Source organism: Manacus vitellinus, unplaced genomic scaffold (assembly GCF_001715985.3).
Source record: "Manacus vitellinus isolate BGI_N305 unplaced genomic scaffold, ASM171598v3 scaffold_18_pilon, whole genome shotgun sequence".
NCBI classification, from domain to species: domain Eukaryota; kingdom Metazoa; phylum Chordata; class Aves; order Passeriformes; family Pipridae; genus Manacus; species Manacus vitellinus.
In genome coordinates this window covers 222,165-239,501 of record NW_021939324.1, presented here as the reverse complement: position 1 = coordinate 239,501, position 17,337 = coordinate 222,165, and the positions used below count along the sequence as shown (strand labels likewise).

Below are 17,337 nucleotides of genomic sequence, written 5' to 3'. Positions count from 1 at the left end.
CTTTCCCTCCTATTAGACACTATTTTGTCGAAGCAAAATATGTTGTGATTTGGTGTAGTTTAGTTTTTATCCTTCTTGAGAAAAATAAAAGAAGTTTGAGGGGTGTTTTTGCAGTTCATTTGACTAGTTTAGTTCCCAACATCATTGTTCACCTCATTTGCTCTCTAATTGTGGCAATAGTTTTCCAGTTTTCAGGTGTTTGATTTAAAATGCCTTCAGTTTAACCTGTGCAAACTTGTCTCGGACAGTCTTTCTGCTTCTAGAGTGATCCTTGATTGCTGAAACATCCTGATGGAAAATATAGGCCTTCATTCAGCAATATGCATATACACTTTCTGAAGTGATTTCCTTGTTTTTGGAGCAGACTCAGACTGGTGTCTATGAGCAACTGATAATAACGGGTTGACTCTTTGATCTAGCAGGGTGCCGTGATTTGTACTTCTTTGGATATTGCATGTGCCAAATCCCTTATCAAATCTTTTGGGGTCTCTATTCCCTTAATGGGCTAACACTTCAAGTGTGATCACTGTTTTCCAGAGAGCCCATAGTATCGGGATGTAACATTAAGAAAATAACCTGTATTGGCAATTTAGTTGAAGAACTACTGTTATCAGCACTATTCAGTACTATTGTTGGTGCAACTTCCTTCCTGTATATTCACTTATATTTTCTAGTATAGAGTAAGAAAATATCAATAATTCGTAACTAAACATGAAAAAAATAAGAAGTGTTCATGAAGGTTTAATTCTGTCCACCAATGTATATAAATTTTTTTCTTTAGTTCCATGATAATTTGTACCACTATAACAAAGACTTACCCATTCCATTCAGTTACTGTATAATTTTTTCTGTTAAAACACTTCTCATTGAAGAAGGCAAAGGACCATGTTCAGTAGACGTGTGTGTCCTTAACTTTTGTAATATGACCTCCATTGTACATGCTGTGCTGGAGGTATGGACATCATGTGGCTAAATCAGTCACATACTTACAAGGCTGTGGTTAAGACTAAGATGTGGTTTGCATTCAAACTGCTTTCTTCTGGAAGACAACCAGCTTGGTTAAACAGGGAGATTCTGAAGGAAATCAGGGATAAAAAGAGAGTTTACCGACTGTGGAAGAAAGGGCTGGCTACTTACGAAGAATTCAGGAAGACAGCTAGATCATGCAGAAAGAAAATCAGGGATACAAAAGCGCAATTTGAAGTTAAATTAGCCACTTCTGTTAGGGATAACAAAAAGTCCTTCTATAAATACATTAATAACAAATAGTAATTGGAGTTGGATCAGGGGTTGGACTTGATGATCTTGGAGGTCTTTTCCAACCCAATGTATTCTATGATTCTGTTCTAAAAAGTTCTAGAACCATTTTTGTCCATTATATGTCATATGCAGAACACATAGCAGTATGGTAGAAACCATTTTGTTTTCACTCTTCAAGAATGATTTGTGTATTTGTAGCTTCTGTTATATCAGTAATATGGTCATCTCAAATCAATAGATTAAATCAGGGTTTGCCATTCACTTGTCACCATATCACTGCATCATTGTAGTTCTGCTGCTGCTTAAATTGCAGATGATATGCTATTAAAAAAGTATCAGGAAATGAAAGTATAATAAGCCCAAAGTTTTTTACTCTCTAGTAGTATTTTTTTAAAGTAGAATTGGTGAACTTTGAACGTATAAAATATTCTCCTATATAGATTACATAGTGAAATTTATATCCATAAATTATCTTATTTTCATAATAAAAACCCATTGAATTAGGCACAAAATAGAAACTAAAATCTCAGGTTTGTTGTACCAGTCAGACAGTATCTGGGCACAGACATTAGGAAGGCCTAGGCACATTCTAATACCATTTGCAACTTGCTAGCATTTAGTACCATATCTCTATTGGCATAACTGGACATACCAGCTCGAACTGTGCAGAGGAAAAACACAGTGAGCCCAGAAGTGGTCTGTGGACAAAGCTATTGTTATCTTGAATCAGCAGAAAATTTTGAAGTCAATTTTTGGACGTGCAGAATTAGCCCATCAAATTCTACACCTTGGTTCAGTCAATAACATAACTTCAGTTTATTATTCAGTTTCAGCTTTGATCTGAATTAATGAATACTTTATTGATTTTAATTTGAGTGGCTATAGTCTTGTCTTCTTTGTTGCTGTCTTAATTAATTAAAAAGTTAGACACCATCATAAGTCACTAAGCCTCTTTGTTTTAAAATGTTATGAGTATTGTAGTAGAGTTGTGTGGATCTATTTGTGATTTTGCCTGGTTTTGGATAGTATTTCTGTATGGCTAAACTGAAAAATCTAAGGATCATACTCAGCTTTGCACTGTCACAGCACTTAACGATGCTCAGTATAAAATCACACTAGCAACTTTTCACCATTGCAGCTAAAATTATGTTTACCAAAATCAGAAATAACCAGAATCTTCACTAACATTGGATAAATATACATTTATATAATTTTTCTCTATATTAATTTTAGAGTATAGGGAAGTGGAACTGGTTTTAGACATTTTTAATCATTGCAGTAAGCCTGATTAGCTGATTAGGTTTTTTAGATTTTAACATTATATCTCTAGCCTAAGGAGACGCCTCAGACAAAATAGCCTTGCTTTAGAGTTCATATATATATAAAAAAAGAAAGTCGTTAAAGACAAAAAAAGCTCTGAAAGTTGCATCTTAAAGCTAAACTACATAGGATGGTTTTCCTGGCTGTCAAGCTTCCAAAAAACCCCCCCTCTTTTTTAAAATAATAAAATTACCAGTTTGACCTTTGCATCATATTTCTCTAATGTAAGTCTGTCTGTGAGTATTGTGCTTGATCCATTGGAAAATGAGGAAATAAACTCAGTTTCCCAACTCTTGTCATTATATTTCTGGATCTCAAAAAGCCAATTGACAGAAGTTATTAAATTAGTTTTTAATTAAGATTTTGTACAAGTATAGTCTATGCAGCATGATTCTGTGTAGGCATGGCCGTTGTAGTTTTCCAGTCTTTTAACAGGTAGCCAACTTGAAGACTATTTTAATTTCTAGTGAAACAATGTAATGATATTTGTACAGTATACACCCAGTGTTTTGTTCTTTTACCCGAATCCTTGTGAGTATTTTTCAAAGGAAAAGTCTGCTTTAATTTGGTATTTCTCAGTATGCATATTGATAATGAGATTTACTCTTTACAATCTAAGTATTTACAAACAGAAAATGTTGTGTTTGGTTTTTTTTGGTTGTGATCTTCCTGTCAAATATCATAATCTTTAAGAAGCTAATATGTACTTTTCTGAAACACTGGTATTAATGGCATATGTTTATCAAAATTCAGCCATTTTAAAAAATGGGGGTTATTTTTTATTGTTCAGTGAATGTCAGGGCCCAATACCGAAATGGAGAGTTTGAAATTAATAGGGTTAAAAGGACTTCTACTGTCTGTACTGTGTATGTATTATACCTACATTGCTTATACATTGTTTTTTTCCCCCTAGTATTAGCAATCTGCTTTTGTACTTTGACATAGGGATTTCCCTTGTGAATTTTGTCACAGAAAAAAGAGAATCATCAATATCGCGGTTAAACTTGACTTTCAAAGCTAATAGTATCTCATTTGGGGGCTGAAATTTAATAAATTTTCTTTGATTCTGTTTGAGTTTTTAAACATCAAACAATGAATTGGCCAGGGTGCAGTAAAATATTTAGATCTATTGACTATGGTTCAGAAGGGTAGAAGGCAAAACACTGGTGGTTTGATGTTGATAAATTCTTAGTACCTTAATCCACATTAATGTTTTCTTTTATCTGTGTGCATACTGGCAGCAAAGACACTGAAAAGTTGGTATATATAAGCTATAAAAATGTAAATCGTGTGTGTGTGTGTGTGTGTGTGTATTTAAAGCAATGCATTTTGTTATATTCAGCAAGGTTAACATCTGACCAGAATTACACATGCTGACAGAACACTCTAGAGAGTATATTTGTTCCATAGGACTGTATATCCTGAACCTAGTGCACTATGTGTGCAAAAAATGTGTAGAGGACCTTTCCTGTTATAAAAATTGCATCATAGTGCATATGTTTGGCAGCCACAGGTATTGACAGGAATTCTTTAGGTCAACTTGGGAAATGTAGGGCTCCTTATTCCCACAGAACAGAGGAATGAATAACATAAAATCTTTTCTTCTTTGTGTCAGTAGATTTGCACAGCTTCTTTCAATCAGAGCAGATTTCAAAGGCTCTGCTATTATTTGAAAGATGTTCACTCATAATCAACATTTTACAAAAATCTAATTTTGTAAGTAGTTACAGAAAAGTAATCTGGGATTTAAAATTAATAGACCTAGGTTTTAATTCATGTTCGATGTGTTCTTGTGGGCAAGAGAGCCTTTAAGAAAAACTGAAATATATTTAAATAGTATTTAGTAAATGGTTTATCTATTGAGTTATGGGTATTTAGTATATATTCAGTTTATGTTTTATTATCAGACTGTATATTGTTTAGTTAAAGACTATGTTTGCAACACTTGCTATTGCTACTCAACACATGCAGTCTATGCCTAATGAATGGATTTCATCTATTCATTTGTACTAATATATATTTGTATGTGTGACTATCCATCTGTATTACAATCTAATGTGACTACTGGGGTCTCCTGGAGGTGGACATGGTAATTTTTGTATTAAATAGAATGAAAAATGGGTGTGTGGCATCATATGGTGTACGAACATAGCTGATGCGCCTGTGGAAGTTACGTGTTAAATACATATAATTTCACGTCCACGCTGACAGACTCTGGACACGTTGCGAAACGCGGGGCAGTGTTGGATTTTGGGCAGAGTCCGGTGTTTGTCCGTGCCCGAGGACAAAGCGGCGGCGGCGCTGCCGCGCGCGGCCGGCAGGTGGCAGTGCGACACCAAGGGCGCGGGGGCTGCGCGGGGCCGCCCGCGCTCCGCGAGTCCGACCGCCCTCGGAAGGACCGGACATCAATCTGTCTGGGCTTTGTGCAAATTGTAGCATTTCCCACTTCAAATTGGCACGGTCAGAAACTGTACAAAAGTCGATTAATACCACTTAGTGCGTTATTTCTTACAGTGAGTCTGCAATAAGAGATCTAGTAGCATTTTTTCCTTTTTTTTTTTTTTTTTACCCTTGTTAATTGGAAAGCTACAGGTTAGTTCACTTTGCTTTGTTTGTGGATTATTCATTTTATTTTGGATTTTAACTGAATTGCTACTAAATGAACCTTATTCTGGAGAACTGATACAATCTACCTATAGTACACAGAACTCACTTGCCAGCTTCTTGCTGGTGTGATCGCATGAACTTTTTAATTTCATAGCTCATGTTTGTTTCAGTTAGAAGTACAATTACTATTGTTTTCTTAGGAGGTTTTTACAGGGGACAGATCTGTGAAATGTATATGCCAGCTGGACTAGTGAGCCTTTAGTGTCTCTTATTCTCGTTTCAGACCAGGGGAAGATGGTTTTTCTTCTTAACATTCTCTCCCAGCACTCGGAATTAGAGATTTATTTGCAACGAAAAATCAATTAGTCCTAAATTTATTCATGGATTTCAGGTCCAGCGATCAATGCAAGTCCACTCAGTGGGCTCAAGGGGACCCAGTTCATCCCAGTTAATGTGTCTGAAGGGGAATTACCATTGATGCTGTTTTTTTCCCTTTAGGTCAGAGATCAGGCCTTGCTGCCATGTGCTGCGGCAGCCACGAATGACTTCACCCTGGAGCTACCCAAACTGCACTTAGAGACCTTTTCAGAGGAAGGGCTGAAGGGCAGGCCAGAGGCTGCAGCATTTCAGGTTAGAGTCTAAGATAATCCTGATTCTTGTTTTCATTTTTGGCAACTGAGATAGAACAAGAAGCTAGACTTCTCTGAATGTGTGGAGAACAAAAATCTTCAAAACTATTGCAGTGAACAGTTGAAAGAGGAATAATTTCCATTTTTACTGTTGTATATGGTATTTCAGAGATGATGTGAACTTTTAATTCTGCAGTAATAGTGTTAAATAACTGTCAGGAATATGACCATGGAAAAATTCAAATGTTATATTTGAAATGTAATATCACTCTGTGCCCCCCTCCTCCCTTTAATTTAAGCAAGGCAAATTAAAAAAAGCCCAAGATTCTTATGCTGCTACTTGTATCAGCAATCTGACTGTATCAGATTTTTTTGTATTATAGTTTTAGAATTAACAGTGATTTTTAGCGGTTCTAATTTAAAAGAAACTGCTACTTAGAATACCTTAATATGGAAACTATTGGTTCATGTAGGTTTATAGGTTTATGTTTCAAAATATTAATTTTGTTAGTGGAAACAGTGGGGGGAAAAAGAGAAATCAATTGAAAATGTACATATTTTCAGCTCTGAAAATTGATGCTGTGCAATGCCTCCTTATTGTTTTTAAGTTTGTTATATCTTCTTCTATACAAACTATACCTTAGTCTTTATAGCTGTACAGAATACATTGTTTTTAAAGGCAGAATATTTTGTTTTCCTAGTGAGAGAACAAAAGGCAGAGTGAGTTCCTAGTTGTTTCATTGTGCTCTTCTGTCTGAAACAGAGGAAAGGCAGTCAAGAGAAATGCAAGGACATTAGACAATGCAAGTATTACATTGTGTGTGTACTTTTCTGTAGTAACCCTTTGAATTTATTATAGGTGTTGTATTCTAGATGTAGTATGTAATGACAGGAATAGCTTTACAAAATTAAACATTCAAGAAAGACAGATTCTAACTTGGAAATTTCTCATTGTTGCCCTCTTGCATACGTGCATTTTAATATGACAAAGATTTAAATTATGTGTTTCTCTAATGAAGCAATAATATGTAACACCTTCAGATTCCCATGAACTTTAGTTGGCACAGCTGTATGTCTCTAACAAAGGGTATGTTGCAAATGCTTCCCCAGCGTAGTGATGATCACTTTTAAAACTGTGCTAAAAGTTCCACAGGTGGCGTCTTTTCAAAGAAGCTGTCATGGAAATCATCAGCTTTTAGATGCTACTTTTCTATTCAGTGATAGCTGTTCAGTGATAGCTGTTGCTTTTTTTTTTTTTGTCCCATCCCAACTTCTATTCTTTTTTGACCTTGCAATGATGACAGAAGTGTTTGCAAGACAGCCTATTTATTCTTTCTTCTTAAGAAGATGAAGAGAAACAGAAATATAAAAAGTTGCGCTTTGTACAGAGTGCTTGTGGTATAGATAACACATAGCAGTGTATGTGCTGGATAGCTCGTTGGTGGTGCAGTGTTGTAAACCTACTTTTTGTTTGCCTGACAGCTTCAGTTACACTTGGTTACTCTGTGCCTACGCAAACAATACCGAATGTTCAGTCCATATCACTGTGAAGTTCCTTTTCTCCTTCCCTTTCTCCTTTTCCCTTTTCCTTCTTTTCCTTCCTCTTCTGTCCCTCCTCCTGTCTCTCTCCCTCTCCTGCTCCTCCTCCCCCTCTTTCTTTCCTATCTCTGATTACACAGTGCCTGTTTGATAAGTTTCTAAGTACATTATAGAGATTTTATTATGAAATTTGCCTTTTGTAGCTGGGAATCAGATAATTGATTTTAATGTCACTGTATGTAAAACTATATTATGGACAATCGTCTAATCCTGAATGAGGTGAATGGTTAGTACATTTATATGTTAGAACAGTTAGAACATTTGTATGTTCATATGCATCCTCATAGGTTATCTTTCTTCCAGATTTTTCAGAAAGCAAGTGGCTCTCAAGGACGTTTTGAATTAAATCCACTATCCTTAATTTACCTCATGGGCTCAGCAGCATTAGAGATCTATATTCTTTGTCATTGGGAATATGGGAAGTCTTAGAATTTTTAAATTGTTGTTGTCTTCGTGTAAATGTTTCTTGTGAAAAATATACTTTCTTTATAATAGACAAGTGCAAAGAAGGTTGACATGATGAACCTAAGTTGCCTGACTGTGAACTAAGCTATCAGAGATTTGGGGTTTTTTTGTGGCATGCTTAATTAAATATCTTGGTTTTTAGCAAATGCATCCAACATTCCAAATAACATGAAGACTTACAGGACTGATCAAACAAACACACGAATAAAGTCCCTGTCATTCCCAAATGAAATAACCATGTAGAAGGTGTGCATCTTTTGAATAGTTTAGTTTACACTCTGGACCTTTAGGTAATGAAATGAAATGTTTCATGCACAAAGTTCTATGTATCTTCTCCAAAGCTTGCACCTTTCATAATGGCTCTTGAATCGCAAAATTATGCAGTAGGTTGAAATATTAAGTTATTCAACAAGAATATCCTTGCACTGAGTATCTTCTAAAGCCCCATGCAAGTAGTGAAAGTGTGACTTAATTTGTAGGCATTTTTAAAATTCTTGAGCACTGCAAGAGAATTACTATAATAGTTTGAAAATGTCACTTCAAATGGATAAGTGGAATATCTCAAAGAGTAAAATTTCATTGCTATAGCTTTGCAGCATGTCACCCTGTATGTAATTGCTGTGAAAAATGTTATGTCACAAAGTAATACTGTTTGTTGCTCATTTAAGTTTGAAAGTGGAAAATTATAGTATTGTTTTCAAGCAACTGAAACACAGGAACACAGGATTGTTCTGGCCATGCCTGAATGTTCCTACAAAAAGAGACAAAAAGTGGAACCATATATGAAGTCTTCAGTGAATACAGGATATAGGGTTAAAAAAGCAACTAAAATGACATGGCATTGCTAATTGTAGTAGTCTTGCTTGGCAGATGACTATTTAAATTAACCAATAAAGGTTATCAGCTCTTTCTAAAATAGAAAATTCAATTGTGTTACATCTTTGGAAGAGAATAAGGTTACTTACTAATATTAACTCTCCCTTCTGAAAGAGTTTATTGACTCACAGAAAAAGTGGTTCAGAAGATTAATTCTGAATTATCTCAAATACTTTTACATCAAGTATGTAATTGACACTTATGCCAAGAGTTTTTACCTGAAAACAATGAATAAAGCTCCGAAATAAATCATACAAGATTTAAACGTTCATGTATAAATAATTAAGCATCAGTATATTCTCACTGTGGGTTTCTTCTGTTTGGAGATATAGACACAGAAGGGTAAGAACAGCTGTGAAAGAAACTTCTTGAAGCAAATTTAGATACCTCAGACACATATGTTAATGTTATGTTTTAAAGCAATTATAGTTGAATTATGCTAAAACAGCTTCTAAATATTTATGAACATGATACGACATATCTGAAGACATAACTCCAAGTTACTAGTTGAACACACAAAGGAAACTGGAAAGGGACTTGGAGGTGCAGGCTCATGCTAAACGTGAGCCAGCAGTGTACCCAGGTGGCCAAGAAGGCCAGTGGCATCCTGGCTTATATCAGCAACAGTGTGGCCAGCAGGACTAGGGAAGGGGATTGTCCCCCTGTAGTCGGCACCGGTGAAGCAATGCCTCAAATTCTGTGTTCAGTTTTGGGCCCCTGATGACAAGAAAGACATTGAGGTGCTAGAGTGTGTCCAGAGAAGGGCAGCGGAGCTGGTGAAGGGTCTGGAGAACGAGTCCTATGAGAAGCAGCTGAGGAAGCTGAGGGGTGTTTAGTGAAGAAAAGGTAGCTCATGGGACACGTTATTGCTCTCTACAAATACCTGAAAGGAGGTTGCAGCAAGACAGAGCTTGGTCTTTTCTCCCAGGCAACTAGCACAAGAGGACTAAGCTTCAAGCTACGCTAGAGGAGTTTCAGGCTGGACATCAGAGAGGGTGGTTAAGCACTGGAATGGACAGTCTAGGGAGGTGGTGGAGTCACCATACCTGAAAGTGTTCAAGAAACAATGTCCTCTGTTTTTATCTCTCTCTGCCACATGCTGTTGTGCTCTGCTGCCTGTCCCCATGTCCTTCCTGCAGATTCTCCATGACACGTGCTCTCCTGGTTGAGTACTTGCTTGTTGCTGTGCTCACATTGATGCACAAGCTCTTGCTCTCCCTCTCCCTGCATATCTGCTGTCTCTGCCCTACACATGTTTGTGCTTTCCTTCTGTCAATCTCTGCCTGCTGCTCTACCTGGGTCTCTCTCAGTCTCTGCCCCTCTCTTCTGCTCCCTGTGCCCATCTTTCCTGCTCTGTCTTGCTTGATCTACATCAGTCTTTCTGTCCTCATTGTCCCTCCCTCCCACCTGCCCCATCTTGCTTCCTCTGTCACTGTCTTCAGCATGTATCCATCTGTTCATGCAGGTTTAGAAAGTCCACATGGGATTTATATGCACTTCTTTGCTTTTCTTAGGTGTTTTGAGGTAATTTGGAATGAAAAGTGTAGTGATAACATAGAGTAATATAGTCAAGTACTAACATATCTTCAGTGTTAGCATATAATCGTTACAAATTTACAAAGAAGTAGGTTCTTACTGTTTATGCATTCATGCATGATTTAGTCATGCATTAACTAATTGTGTTGTAGGTCCACTTTTTGTAAATAATTTGACAAACATAAATATAGTTTTAGGAGCGTCCTAATTTGTATTTATTTTAACTTGTTTATTAATTTTAGATTTATGCTTAATTGATTAGAAGGTGAAAGATATGCATAATTTTGCTGATAATTTTCTTCAAAATAATAGATACTTTCTCATTCCTGAGTTTGCTTGTCAGTAAAAAAGTTCTTACCAAATTGAGGAAGCAAGTGATTTCAAAGGTAACATTATCATTCTGTCATCAGATTTTATCCTCTGCATAGGGCATGTCTTTCAAACATAAATCAGTTCTGATATGAGGACTTAATAAGAAAAATTAATCATGGAGTAACTGCTTAAAAATTGGATTATTAGTATTTTAAATCTTGTACTACTGTTTTAGAGCCATTTGCTTTTTTTAATGGCATGACTGTAAAAGAAAAAAATGTTTTTTTTTCTCTTAATACTAAAGAAGAAGAAACCTATTTTAGAGTCTTGAAGATAGTGCAGCATGCACACGCTTCTAGTGTTTTCTTTTTGCTTAAACTGTTTCACCAGAGAAGGAACTATCCATTGTGTTATAGATGCCGGAATGCTGCCTCCTCTGGAATTAGTTGCTGTTTCTTTTCAGGTAAAACTGGGTCTTCATTTTCCAGGAGTGCTACAGCAGCTTTCAACAGCAACTGGGCTGCCCTCACACTCTTTTCTTCTCCTATCCTAATTAGATAAGACTAATTTCTTAGCTAGTGTCAAAATGTGCTACTTCTAAAGTGACTACGAGCCTGCCTTTCAATATACTGTTCAAAGAGAAAAGTGATTCTTTATTACTCTAATGCTGCTTTACACTTCCACTTTGAGCTGAAATACTCATAAATAAGTAGATGTTTCAAACTCACTAAAGTGAGGCGACATCTCTTGCGACCCTGACCTTTTGCAGACTTCACTTTGTCAAAAATAAAGTTTGTACAGGACTTAAGAAACAATAATTAACAACTAAGTAAAATCTGAATAACCAGATTGAAGAGATATAACATGAAGAATTCTAATTTAGTCACCTTGAATGTCTTTTGTCTCCAGATAGCAGCTGTATCATGATGCTAAATATTTAGAAGCCATTTTAGCATAATTAAACTATAAATACTTTAAAACATACTATTAGTGTATACTAGCAAAATACTATTTAAAACATAAAAAAATGAGACATCTTTTAAATGCCAGTGATGTTGGAAATTTGCCTTCTGTAATTTGAATTTCACACCACTCTCCTTTCTGAGCCTTAACTGTGTTCCCGACTTCTTTCCTTTTCAGAGCATTTGTGTTAGCAGTTTTTATCTCCCTCTTCTCTATGGGATTTTTGTTGCTCTCTCTCCTTTCCTCATTTCCCCCCTCTTGTTATTAACCTCTTTTCCTCACTTTCTCAGCCACCTTTCCACTTCTTGTTTCTTCCCTTGTCTTTCTTCATTCTAATAAATTACTACAGATAATGGTCCCATTACGGGACCATAAATATCAAAGTCAGTATCTGTAATCACCAACTAATCAATTACTGAAAGCTGTCTCTTTGTGCCTGTGACACTACTAACTCTTGTCCAACCCCTTTCGTAAGCACTATTAGTTTTGTAAAAACTTTTCACTAAGATGTACTGATGATTATCTTGAATGCCAAAGTTAGTATATAATCATTTAACCTTCCTGTAATCTTTCTTAATGGAAAATGTTCTTTCTTGACCCTGTCAAGCAATCATGTTGCTATCCGCCTTTGTCCATTTAGAGTTTTTCATACATTTATGTCTGTTGTGTGTTTGTGATCTCTTAGGAATTATCTGTGCTGATATGCAGGAAAGCTCTGTAAGAACTGTGTAAAATACGATCTTAATTCACTAAGTTTATTTGTTTAGTTTTGCTTCTGCTTGTAATCCTGGGAATTTTTTCCCAGCTGGTTACCAAGTTGTTGCATCTTATAGCAGGAAGCATCTTTCTTGTTTTCTCTTCACTATTCTTTCATGAGAAAAATTACTCCAGAGTCATGGTGATCTCAATATGTACCCAACACTGCCTCAATGAATAAGGACAGACTCCTAAATGCTATAATTACAAAAATAAAACATCGTTCAATCACAGAAGATATAAAATATAGTTTTCACAACACCTTGTTTGTTAGACAGATTTTCTAATTTTAGAAATCGTTTCTTTCAGAACTGCACAGGTTTACCTGTGCACAGTATCTTCAGAAAAGGAGTAATTTTACCAGATAACTGATGTGACTGTATTTTTTGTGTGCAGTTTATACCATTGTAACACAGACAAGTCCAATCAGAAGCATAGGTGTTTAACTGTTGATAATAATGTGGGTTAAAAATTGAATTCATGAAGTGAATACTGTGAAAGATTAGGAATTATCTGGAGTCCTTTTTTTTGTTTGGACTGGTTCTTTTAATTTCAGAAACTGAGAAGAAATACTGAGCAATAGCAATTAAGAAGGCAATAGACTTTATTACATAAATATTTAAGTAGCAGAAACAGAATCAGACTATTTTCTATTCTTAATTATACATAAAATAAAAAACCAACTGTCAAGTGCTGAAGCTTCTATTTATTTTTTTCTGCTTAACTGCTTAGTAGTCCGTTATGATAAAACATGTCTATCTCTTTGTTATTCTTATCAGTAGCTTACAGAGTAAGAAAAAATTATTAAATATTGCACTATATTAGTACAAGAATTTTGTAATGGAATTGAGAGAAATTTCTGCCCAGATATTGCATTTGGTGGTCCTTGTAGTTAAAGACCTGAGAAAGGAAGGGTTATCTACAACTTGAGAGAGTTTATTATGGCTTAGTGATTTGCTGATTGATTTCATTTACTGTCAGTTAAGGCTCTCTTAATGTCAGCTTTCTTTGCATAGTGCCTTGAAATAAAGACTGATGAAGATTTTTCAGATTGATGCCACTTACATAAACTGACCCTGATTTGCCCTTCTGCAAGACAATATAAGTGACAGCAGTTAGAAGAAAATATAGCAATGAATTAAGAAAAACACTAAATCTTTCAGAATATAAAACTAGGCATAAAACCCCAGGCTGTTCTGTTATTTCCACATTGTCCTATATTGAAGAAATAGACAGGGATAGCATCCCAAGTGGTGTACTGCTGAAGTGAAATTTGAAGAGGACAAACTTTGAAAGGATTAAAAGTTAACCTGGTTTTTTACCAAATTCTACCAATTTGGCCTTATTATTTATTTTGGTGTGGGTTTTTTGTTTTGTTTTGTTTTGTTTTGTTTTGTTTTGTTTTTAAGGGAGTGTGGCTGGCAGGAAGAGTTGTGTAAATTGTGGCTTGTAATTCATATATGTTGTTACCTGCAAATTTTATTTTTTACATTGTTATTTCGCAGAAATCATAACAAACTGTTTTGAAGCTGTTGTCTTGATTTTTCAATAACTGAATTGATTGATTGGTCTAGTGACACATGTTGCTAGTATCCCAAGATCACAAATACCAACATTATATTGGACTGTGAAAAGCACAAATTCTTAGGTTTCATATGGTCTATTCCTATAGATGTTCCAAGACTAATATGCTTTAAGTAGGGCACTCAAATTAGTATTTGTCCATTGCCATACCCAATTCTGTTATGGTGTTTTAAAGTCTCCCTTCATCATGGTCTTTTCCCTCATTTTGGTCTCTTCCTGTTAGAAGCAAAAAGGTGGTAAGAAATTAGGGGGTGAGGAGAAAATGGAGGGTCTGGAAGGTACTGTAACTAATAGAAATTTCATGAATGTGGAACTGTTTTGTAAACCTGAATAATAGGGATACCCAGCCTGCATGTGGGCAAGTTTACCTGCAAAAGATTGAATGTTTCATGGCTTTTGAAAAAATAATATTCATGGAAGGACCAACATTGTTTATCCTCCTGGAACCTTGTTAGAACTTAAATTACTTTGGATTGCTTCAACATAATGATCTTTTTTGATAGAAGTACAGTTCTAAAGAAAAGATCAGGAGGGAACGGTAACTGATTCCCCCTAGGGGGCAAACTTAAAATGTCCATTTAATACCTGAAGACTATATTTTAGTTTCTCTCTGTTCAGAGGCAGATTTTGTGTTCTTTTCCAGTACCAGCCCCCAACTGGTGGGTCCCCCTCTTTCTGATTGTATAATAATTGACAAATACTACAGGGAGAGATTAGAGAGCAAAGTATCATGTTATTGCCACAGTGTACAGTGCCAGACTTTCTCTCCATCCAGTTTCCCAATCTTAAATGAATATTTTTTTTAGATTAATATTGTGCAAGCTAAAGATTACAAGTTGAAGTTTAAATTCAAAAGTTTTTACACATGCTTGCAAAGACGACAGGACTGGGTTTTGAGCGGAGTCTCCTACATGTCAAAATGTGATGTTTGTCTGTACCTCAGCAAATGTCACTATCTTAGATGCTTGATTTGTTCTGCATTTATTGCACGTGAGACTTGCTTCAAATTTTAGTCCTTTGGGAAATAGTCTGTGGGACTGAGTAAACATTTAATGCCTATAGGGCATGAAGAATAGCAGCAAATCGGGTTGCCCCTGCTTTAAAACAGGTTGGACAGGGGAAATAATAATAAACAAAAATATTATAAGAAACTGGGCTAAAATGTCTCCAGAATTTCTCCCAGCCTCCACCATTTTTGTTCAGGGACCTTCTGAAACAAAAGTAGTGTTTTTGTGTTCAGCACCCGTTCATTGTCCCGTTGCTTTTTGAACCCATGTAAAGGTAAATATTCACATGACTTGCAGAAATGACTTTTGCAGCTTAACTACACACTTTCTGAAAAACTATTTTCTATGTTTATTTTGAAAATGGCTTCTACTATTTCATTTAATACTAATATTGTTAATTGTAATAAATATTCCCAGTTTACCTTATTTATACTAGTCATATGTTAGCATTGATTGTCACCTCACATTCTTGGATACTCCATCAGAAATTGTTTCTTTTCAGGTTGCTTTCCTCATTTCTGAACTACAAGAAGATGGAAATAGTAGAAATCATTTATAGTTTCTAGAATTCTTAAGTTGTGGAAGTGGTTTCTCTGTTAGAAACATTCATAGGCACAATTACTCATAAATGACCTAACTGCAGGTAGCAGTCCAGCTCTGAAAAATGGATTAGGAAGTACTAACCAATTAACATAAGAAATTGTTTAAAAAATGCTATCCTCTTGGGTGTTTGTAAGTTAGAGTAGCCTGGGATTCTTGGATAAGAACCAGTTGCTTTTGTTGATCCACCATTAAGGACACCACTCAAGTACATGCTAGTGCAGTGCTTGCATTCATTACCAAATTTGGTAAAAATAGAAAGACTAGGAAGGGCTTTCTCAGTCTCATTACAATAGCCTATGATATGGGATGTTTTACATCTGATCTTACTGATGAAAAATACTTTATACTTTCTAGGCAAACTCATCTCACCCGTGCCTATCCTCCTAAGTTTTCTCCTTTCACTGTTGCTATAAGCATCCAGTTCCATTAAAATTCAGAAAGTCACTCTGTATCTTAGGCTTCTAAGGAATTGGATCTAATTGTTGACTCTTGGCTCTGGCCAAGGAAATGGACCATAACAGCCTGTTCCTTACTTGCCAGGCTCCCAACCTAATAATTTGAATCATATTCTGCAATCTCATTTTAAGTTTCCATTTAACGGAAAGACGGTGCATTTCATAGAATCATAGAATCAACCGGGTTGGAAAAGACCTCTGAGATCATCAAGTCCAACCCTTAATCCAACACTGCCATGGTTACTAGACCATGGCACTAAGTGCCACGTCCAGTCTCTTCTTAAAAACCTCCAGGGATGGTGAATCCACCACTTCCCTGGGCAGCCCATTCCAATGTCTTATTACTCCCTTAAAAAATTTCTTCCTAGCATCCAACCTAAACCTCCCCGGCACAGCTTAAGACTGTGCCCTCTTGTCTGAAGACAAAGCTAAAAATCAATGTCTTCAAAAATATTATGTAAAAAGCTCATCTGGTAGCAACACATCTTTGAATTCTTAGTCTGAATGAGGACAACCAGAGGTCTGCCATCAGAAAAGTTAGTTCTTCTTTTGTTAAGGAAACTTCTCAGTCTGACCATTCATGCGACTCTCTGGCAGTCACACTCCCAATGCCAGATACTTTCGCTGTTGGGACTGAAGCCCCTTCACAGCGGGTGGCTCAGTGAGCCCACGGGTGGGGTGCTGCACTTGACTACCCCCACACACCACACTCACACAGTCAGATCAGGTTTCCTTACAGGTTTGGCCCTGTGTTTCCCTTAGCAGCGTCTCAGATGTCTCATTCCCTAAAGTCATTTATTCCTGGCACTGTAACAGAAACAACTCAAGCTGGGTACCTCCAAGGAGGACCCCCAGTGAAGGAACCCCTAGGCTTTTATACACTCACAGTCTCCCTGCACACAAATCCTGCTCGTTCTCCCAAGTCCTTGGCTCCTGCCCCCTCTCTGTGTGCATCCACCTCGCTGACCGTCAGTCTTCATGTCTTTTGTTATTCAGAAGGTTGGCAATTTCCAGCTCCTGCCGTCTCTCTCAGTGTCCATTCACCTGACTGGCTGTCACCAATTCTCATGCCCTTTGTTATCCCAAAGTTTGGCAGTTCACGGCCTCTTGTCTCAGGCTCCTACCCAGGGCTCCATCTGCCTCTCCATTTACAGTTTGCAAGCTGATCTACTTGGGCTGGGTGTATTCCTCAACACTTTAAAGCTGTTCCAAGTGAACACCATTCTCACTTAGCTTATTGACCTCTTGCACTGAAGAGGCCAGACTTCAGTATAGTGCAGTCTCACTTTTCCACCAACTTTTAGCATATGTTGGTTGAGATTTACACCTTTCTGAGTTGAGCTAATCTGTCATTTTATATGACAA

At 36.6% G+C, this 17,337-nt stretch overlaps 1 protein-coding gene across 1 annotated transcript in view; it reads left to right on the top strand.

Annotated features, from left to right (window-relative positions):
• Positions 1-17,337, top strand: part of CCDC171 (coiled-coil domain containing 171) — a 145,570-nt gene that overhangs the window by 103,031 nt on the left and 25,202 nt on the right. The window contains exon 24 of the mRNA XM_018070510.1: positions 5,686-5,817. Coding sequence (XP_017925999.1) covers positions 5,686-5,817 — 132 coding nt within the window. The remainder of the gene's footprint in view (positions 1-5,685; positions 5,818-17,337) is intronic.